The 8,754-nt window shown below is 45.7% G+C and overlaps 1 protein-coding gene across 1 annotated transcript; it reads left to right on the top strand.

Moving 5' to 3' along the window:
* The first annotated feature begins 7,096 nt into the window (after nucleotides 1-7,096).
* Nucleotides 7,097-8,533, top strand: LOC144763467 (uncharacterized). The gene has a single exon (XM_078649119.1). It carries the CDS (start codon nucleotides 7,326-7,328, stop codon nucleotides 8,292-8,294), a length of 969 nt encoding a protein of 322 aa, XP_078505245.1. The 5' UTR covers nucleotides 7,097-7,325; the 3' UTR covers nucleotides 8,295-8,533.
* Nucleotides 8,534-8,754: the final 221 nt, after the last annotated feature.

Genomic DNA, 8,754 nt, shown 5'->3' with positions numbered 1-8,754 from the left:
TATTGCATGATTGTAAAAGGAAAAAGATCCATGGCCTCAGCCATGAGAAATTGGGGCAAAAACGTATGGAAGACAAAAAATTGATAGGCATGAATGAATATATTAGATGTTATTAACTTATGAATGATGGACTGAATAGGAAGTAAGGAAGAATTGGCTGAAGAGGATGGATTATTGTTGCGGGCAGACTTGTGATTTCCCTGGAAAGTTTGAGAAAGAGAACTCTTGACATATAACAGGGGGCATTTAGATAACTAAAGAATATTGTATTGGGGGCCTAGGATAGACAAGGAAGGTGAAGGATTCCATGGAAGCATAAATTCTGATAAATCACAGCTCACATTCAGTCCAACTTTATTCCCAGTAAACGATCCCCGTATGTCTTGGTAAAGAGTTAGTGTTGAGGTGATGGGACCCATATGGGAGAATGGCCGGTAAATTAAATGCATATTGGGGATCTATGGTCATTTCTGAAAATGGCCTGAACTGGAAGTTGTGATGTTTGTGGCTTGTGCATACCACATCACAACATGTGAGGTCATGGGCTACAGTCCTTTTGTCTTGATGAAAGGGTGGCTGCCAGTTATCACGGACAACCGTGGGTGGAGGCCATAGGTTAGACAGGTGGAATAGTCACCAGAAGAGGAGTAAACTCCATATAAATTATGGTATGATGCAAAGCACAGAGGTAAAGCCGGTGAAATTCAGTGCTGGACTTTGGATCAGGGATGGAACTGGATGAGGCAGTGAGAGTAAGTGGTCTGTAACACAGTGGTCCATGGTAGAGCTGTCTTCATCCGGGGTTGAAGGTATCCACTGGGGAAGATTTGGTTGTCTGACCAACAAGCCTAAGAAATTCTAACATTGTGTATGTTAACTTCTGGCTTCATGTGATACCTGTATATAGGATGTACCTTTTTAGGGCGAGCCCTCGTGATGCACTGCGTAGCAGTGCTCGCGTAGGCGATCCGTTTTGTAGGGGTTTTCAAAATGGACCTTGAAATTCCACACAGCTCGTGCTTGTGCATTTCCAAGGTCCATTTTGATTGGACTTTGCGTGTGTGTTGTTTTTTTAACAGAACACGCAATAGGTCATAGGCGGTCGCGTAGCTCCGCCTATGGCATATTGGTGTCTGTTACATGCACCAAAGCCCATATGTCATGATATTGTCAGGTGAAGAGACTTTTAGGTATATTTGAGTGTCATCTGCGTACATGTTATAAGATATGTTCGAGCGGTTCAGATTTTCTGTAAGTGGTTCCATGTACAAGTTGAAGAGCGTGGGTGATAATGCAGATCCTTGAGGGACCCCAGTTGGGATCGGGGTGTTGTTAGAAAAGGAATGGTTAACTTTGGTTCTCTGTGAGCTATTGTGTAAGGAATGAGGCAAACCAATTTAAAACTGTGCCTGATAAGCCCCTCCTTTTTTCAAGAAGATCAATCAAGTTATCATGTTTGACGGTGTCAAACACTGAGGAGAGATGCGGGAGAAAAATGTAGGCAGCTTTCATTTCGGTCAAGAAATCTGAGTGTCATCAGTAATGTGTGTCAGGCGGATAAGGAGCTGTTGTTTAGGGAGGGAGGGGAGGGACTAGTTGGGTTGTTAAGCGATTGCGGAAACGGGAAGGGGTGGGGGGACAGAAAAGCAGCCCTGCAATTTACTGGATTACTGACTGTCACTGAACAATGCTGTCTTCATCAGGTCGTAACTGTCTCCGTTCCTGTCCTGCGCCGCTCGACCTCCGGGTTGTGAGCTAAATGGCTGTGTGACATATATATCGGAGTTTCATAGGTAGGACAGACAATGGATGAAATGGCATATGTGTCCTGCTTGTACAACTTATTTTGCTGCAATAAAAAGATATGTACAAAAAAAAAAATCAGTAATGTGTGTCAGGGCAGATTCGGTACTGTGACCCGCTTGGAAACCTGATTGGAATTGATCAAGGAGTTGAAACTGATCAATGTGATTACACAGTTGTGTGTGAACGTATTTCTCAAGTAGTTTGGCTAGGGTCATGATATTGGAAATGGACCTAAAGTTGTACGGATCATTTAAGTCTGCATTTGGCTTTTTAGGTATGGAGGTCACTTGGCCAGTCTTGAGGCAGTCTGGAATCCTGCTTTGAAGGAGAGATTCATGGACAAAGTTGGACCAGAGTGGGATTATGGAAGGTATAAGATTTTTGAAGAGCTTGGCGGGCATTTGCCCAAGGCTTTTTAAGAAGACGCGCAAGGGTTTTGCCGACCTCGCCACCCTCCCCGTATTGGCGAGCGCGCTCCTCCCGATCTAGGAAATGCGTTTCTCTGTGTTCAGCATCCTCAAATTCCGCTATCTTAGCCTTGATCTGCCCAAGGGTCGTGAGCTGATTGGACTTGAAGAATTCTAATACAAGCGAGTGAATCTTTCTCTAATCACTGCAGATCATTCCTCAGTGAACGTAGAACACCAATTTGTTTAGCAATACACTTGCCCTTAATGTCTGCTGTAAACGCCTCCCATAGAGTGGACGGGGTGTCTGCAGAGTCTGCGAGTTTGGTGTCAAAGTATGGCTGATCCAATGTCCTCTCGCAACACCTGGTCCCAGACGGCACCAGCTGGAAGTCTCCAGCTGAAGGCACTATTCGGCACGTCTGTTAAAATAAATTCTAATAGTACTGGAGCGTTATCCGATAGGGTTCAGGCAAGATGGGCACGGTGTCTAACCCAAGTGTCCACGTCACAGGATATGAGTTGGTAGTCAATTTTAGACCACGAGGGGCCCGCAGAGGAAATGCAACTCTCCTCTCGGCTTGATTGGTGTTGGCAGTGCCAGACATCTATCAGATCCTGGTCTTCCATAAGGGCCTGCAGTTGCGCCGCAGCTCAGGCGTGAGGCCGGCGAGAACCATTTGACCGTTCCTAATTGGAGTTGAGAACCACGTTAAAATCACCTCCCCATAGCACTGCCCCGGGGTCTAGGGAGTCCGCCAACCGCCGCATCTCGCTAAAAAACTGGGGCTCCTCGGTGTTGTGGCCGTATATTGATATGAGTCTCACTGGGCGACCTACAAGAACCCCCTCCACTATCACATACTGACCCTGGAGATCGCATATTGCAGTGCGCTTATGCCAAGGGAAGCCCTTTCTGAGAACGATGGCTGTGCCCCTGGCGTAGTTGAAGTATCCCGCTATGAACTTTTCACCCATCCTTCCCGCTCGCAGGCGCGAACACGTGGCTCCTATCAGATTTAGCTGTTGTAAAAAGCAGAGTCTGCTCCATATCAATTAAGAAATGCTGCCACTAACCGCATCTTCCTACCGCAGTTCAGGCCCTTCACATTCCAGGTTACAGCTTTTAGCGTGCGTGTCTTGTCAGCAGTTGCAGTCATCTCTGCATTATCATGCATCCACGCGCGCCAAGAGGGAGAGCAGAACCCAGCAGCTTCGGACTCGTGATAGAGAGAGGAAGGCAAAAGAAGAAGGGAGAGAAAACGCAAATAGAGACAAGCAGCCAGTGAGAATTGAGCGAGAGATGCAAGCTACACCTCCCCCAACTTTGTGAGGTCTGTACAATGTGATTAGGTTATATTCAGGGGGAACTAGAATGTCCAAAATTGGTGAGGAGGATACATTAAAAACCACTTGGATGCTATGTCATGTCCAACGATTTACAGTAAATTTCCATTGAAATGAATGGGCACTCCATGACGAGCTGACCTTGTCATTAGCATGGAAGTGGTTAAGCCAAGTTTGTGGTAGGATCAGGAGGTCCAGATCTTGCAAGATTAAGAGGTCGGCTGTATTCGCAGCATGCCTAACCGCTGACCTGCAATTCAAAAGCATTGACTTGAGGTGGGATTTGGTAACCACAGCTTCTTGGGGAGATGTGGAGACTGGTGGTAAATTATCAAAGCTTAAAGTATTGAATGTATTGTATTCCGCATTTATAGAGCGCACTGTGACCCTACGGTATCCTGGTGCTTGAACACGTGAGATCAATTAACCTTGAGTGTAATAGCGAGTACAGGGTAAAAAATGATAAGAAAGTCACGGCCACATACTTACGTCCTAGGAAAGAGCCAGGTCTTTAACTTCTTTCTGAACGGCAGCAGATTACCTATCTGTCTAAGTTCGGCTGGGAGTTTGTTCCAATCCAAAGCTGCTGCAATACTAAAAGCTCTTCCTCCATATCTAACTCTTCTAAACCTGGATACTCTCACCAGTTTAGCTGAGGAGGACCGAAGGTTACGTGGGGGGACATACCATTCAAAACTGCTCTGTAATGGCTTGGGCCCAATGCCATACAGAGCCTTAGAGACTATGCACATTGACTTGAACTGTACCCTCTGCATAACTGAGAGCCAGTGGAGCTCGGCCAAGGCCTGAGACGCTGAAGACTGGCGTGGTCTCATTAGTGCAAACTTCTGCCGCCATCAACTGTATTCTCTGGAGTCTCCCAATCAGATATTTAGGAGACTCCAACGACAATGTTGTGAGATTGACACTGGATTCTCTAAATGAGTTGGAGGAAATAGTCTGGATCTTGGATGGTGGGAGAGAAGGTTTATTATGGGCGGTATTGTAATGAAGTAGAAAGGAGTGAATGTCAGCATCAGACATAGGGTCAGTGATCCTGTGTGGCCTGGCGTGATGGTTAACGAGGCCTAGATTTCCCGGTAAAATATGTCTCGTTTTCCAAGATGAGTCTTGACTTTGGCAGAGTTTAGCCGTAGTGGGGAGGCGTGATTGATTGTTCTTGAAGGACATGTAGAGATTCCAGCGCTCCTCCATCATTGAAGAAAAGTGTAGTAGGTTCAGAAGACCCTGCTTGATGTCTGCTTGATGTCTTTCAGTTCAACCTCAAGGGGGGGTGTGGGGGTATAAGGAGTGGTTAGTTGGTCTGTTGATAGGAAGGGAGTGAAGTCTCCTCGTAAAAGGAACAGTGGTAGGTAATGTAGGTTCCACATAGTCCCGGATGAAAGTATAAGTGGAGTTTTTTTGGAGGTTGGGGGCTGGTGGTTGGTGGCATGGAGGGGGTATGAAGAGTAGAGGGAAGTGGTGTTCTACAGTTTTCCTCCATGTGTCTTTTGTGCTATAGGGGAGTTGAGTTCCTGGTGTTGGGAAGCACAGTGGGTGAGTGGGGTGCTCCTTGAGGTAGGAGTGATGAGAGGAGGGGAGTTTAATAGGCTTAGTTATCTAGAGTGCTGTTATTTATTGTTATGGGGTGAGCATTGGGTGATGATATGTGAGTAGCAGGAGAAGGCCAGTTCCCTCCATAGGTGAAAGGGTGGTCCTCGATGGGCTTCTTGTGTTGAGGGGCAGTAAAGACCCAATGGTTAGGGGGTCTGGTGGATGGGTTGGGTTCCACCTTGGGCAAGGATGGGGAGGAAGAAGGGTAACGATTGGAACTCAGGACCCCTAAATTGCTAATGATGGAAGTTTAACCTGGGTGAGGATTAGGAGCCAGTTTTGCAGTGAGCTCAACCACATTTAGTTCTGTCTCCAGCAGTCGCTCCCTCACCTTATGGCGATCCAAATATTACTATCAATGAATATGGAATCCATTTATTCTTCTAGCATCTGTTTCAGTTGGGTAATAGCCATCAGTATCTGGGGAGTGGACATTTCATCCGTCCGTGGAAATAGGCTGTGTCTGCTCTGCGAGTTCCATGCAGGGCCTCCTCCCACCTCTGTATATCTGTAAATTTTTGGTTATTGGCCTGTTCTAGAAGATCTATCTCGGCCCATAACTACACAGAATAGTTATTGCCACATGGGCCTATCCCCCTCCTTCAAATTCTATGTCTCAGCAGGTGCTTTGCTATCCCCTGGGTACCCTCTCAAAACAGCAGCCCAGCCCACTGCAGGTCAGACTGTCTTCTTCAGGTCTGTCTGCCACTTATTACCTCCAGAACAAAAACATGAAGGAGAACCAGGCAATGTCCCCGGAGGCATGAGCAAGGACCTAGCCCTCAAGCCTCCCTCTCATCCACTACCACCCACGTCTCAAAGGTTAGTAGCTGGAAGATCCCTTCTCAGCAACCTCTTATCAGTTGGAAGCTCAGGGTTACCGGGTTGCAGTCCCAACCATATGAGCACGTCAATGGGGAGGGAGGAGAGGTTGCACAGGTGGCACCTGTATGTCAACTTGTATGCACTTCACAGGCCTGGCCCTCTATGCCTTCTCAGGCAGGCCTCCTGCAACTGTATACGCTCTCTGCATCAGCAGTCTGCAATGCAGGAAGGGCAGGGGCAGTTACTGCCTGGGGACTGTGCTGACCTCATCTCCATTATCTAGCCGCTGTCATTGTGGCAACCATCCTCCAGGCTTCTAGGCTCCAACCTACATTGCGTGCCCCAGCGATCAGTTTATTTCTAGGAAGCCATTCAGCCCAATGTGCCCGGCTGTGCCAGTACATCTCAGCCAAGCCTCTGCAGGCGTCTATGCGCTTCCCATCATGGTTTCGTGGGGCTCGGGAAGTGGAGTCTGCGGCCCCCTTGGTCCGCCAAGCTCAATTTACAATTGTTGGGCTGCCACTGTATGGCACTCACCTTGGCATCTGTGCGCTCAATCATGGTAGGAAGTCAGTCCGAGCCCCCTCTACCACCTGGAAGGCTCTATGCGTGGGACCTCCTCTAGGGGTCTGACCTCTAACTCCTTGGGAGAGTACTGGATTCTGTAGGATTAGGCTGGGTGCCCGGCAGCGCAATCGTTCAAGGCTTTCATTCAGCCATCTTCCTGTGTCTGCCTTTCACAAGATTATGCACGTTTCAAATTTAGTTTATTCATTTTGATATCATTCGACATGGCAAAACAATTTGTTTTTAATTCTTTTACGGTCTATACAAAATGTAAATAGATTTATCATTTTATGTTACTGATATGAGTGAGTGCACACTTATTGTTAATATATCAATCTGCTTTATTTTATGGTTGTCTCATTTATCCTTGCCTCAAAACCTTACCAACTCTATCCCATCGGAAAAGTACATGCATTACTTCCAGAATGCTGCTGTTCACTGTTAAACATTTTTGTTAAAATTAGTTTACACCTTGAAAGATTTTTTACTTTTTTTGTTTTTTTGTTTTGTTATACTGCAGGTGGCCTCAAGTGTGGACAGGAACAAAACTTAAGGATTCTGTCATTTGCAGCAAATAGACTACAAAGAGAGCGATGTTCCAGAGATTTTAGAAGAAACCAATTTCTAAAAGCTGGATTTGGCCAGGAAGTAACGACAATACTGAGCAGAGTCGCCGACTGATTGTAAATGCAATTTCTGGATTCTCTCTAATTTCTTATATGTCAATGAACCCTTAAGTTGGGGACAGCAAGGACACACATGATCGAGGAGATGGAGGGTTTTGGGACTGTAAAGCAAGAGCCAGAACAGCAGCACAATTTGAATAAAAAAACAGTGTACATTATTTATAAGACTGTGCAGATTGCAGAAGTAGTGTACCCATGCACTTCCCAAGAGACAAACCTAGCTTGTAATTTGAACAGGACAGTACAGAAAAAGAGGTGCACAGGAGAGATACCTTATCAATGTTCAGAATGTGAGAAAACCTTTACTCAACAATCCTACTTGACTCGACATATGAAATCGCACTCTGAACAAAAGCCTTATCAGTGCTCTGATTGTGAGAAAAGATTTAGTCAGAAACACTATCTGACACGACATGAAAGAACACATTTGGGACAAAAAATATATCAGTGCACTGAATGTCCAAAAAGTTTCAGCAAAAAAGCGAGTTTAATTCAGCATGAAGGTGCACATGCAGGAGAAAAACTGTATTTGTGTTCTGAATGTGGTAAAACCTACCGTCATAAAATCAGTCTCACATTACATGAAAGATCACACTTGGGACATAAACCATATCAGTGCACTGAATGCCAGAAAAGCTTCCACGATAAAAGTACTCTTGCTAAGCATGAGAAAATTCACACAGGAGAAAAGCCATATCAGTGCAATGAATGTGAAAAATGTTTTACTAAGAGATGTAGTCTAACTCAGCATGAAAAGACACACACCGGAGAAAAACCCTATAAGTGCACAGAATGTGAAAAAAGCTTCAGTCAGAAAATCCATCTCGTACATCATGAGAGAACCCACACAGGAGAAAAGCCCTATCAGTGTGAAGAATGTCAAAAAAGCTTCAGTCAGAAAATTCATCTGACCCAGCATGAGAGAACTCACACAGGGGAAAAACCCTACTGGTGCAGTGAATGTCAGAAAGGATTCAACCACAAAATTAGCCTGACTCACCATGAGCGAACGCACTCTAGGCACGCCTCCTCTCAGGAATGATGTTCATTCACATAATTCCATGTAAACTAAAAGAAAGTACAACATATGGACATTAACCTGAACTGAACCCCTACAAGGGCAGTGAATATTACGCAAGCTCTAATTCTGAAATCAGTCTTACTGATGAGATAGCATGGAATTGCCCAAAAAAAGTTAGCAGTGCGCTGCAAAACCAAGCGGCTAGTCATAACTGTGTTTGAATGTATGAATAACTCAGTCTGCCTAGGTGTATGTGGGAGAAAATATCCGGTTTGCAAATAATATCTTTGAAAAGCTAAAGTGAGAATGGTAATCTGACTTAATGGGTGAGCGCAAATCTAGCTTAGTTGCAAACCTGTTTAAGGTGGAACTTGAAAGGGCTTTTTTTTAATTACAAAATCCCCCAACACCCCCGCATTCCTGCCAACGCCCCCGCATCCCCCCAACGCCCCCGCATCCCCCCAACGCCCCCGCCTCCCCC

The sequence above is a fragment of the Lissotriton helveticus genome, chromosome 1_1, assembly GCF_964261635.1.
Source record: "Lissotriton helveticus chromosome 1_1, aLisHel1.1, whole genome shotgun sequence".
Lineage (NCBI taxonomy): Eukaryota > Metazoa > Chordata > Amphibia > Caudata > Salamandridae > Lissotriton > Lissotriton helveticus.
The sequence above is the reverse complement of the archived record's forward strand: the minus strand, read 5'-3'. Positions and strand labels throughout refer to the sequence as shown.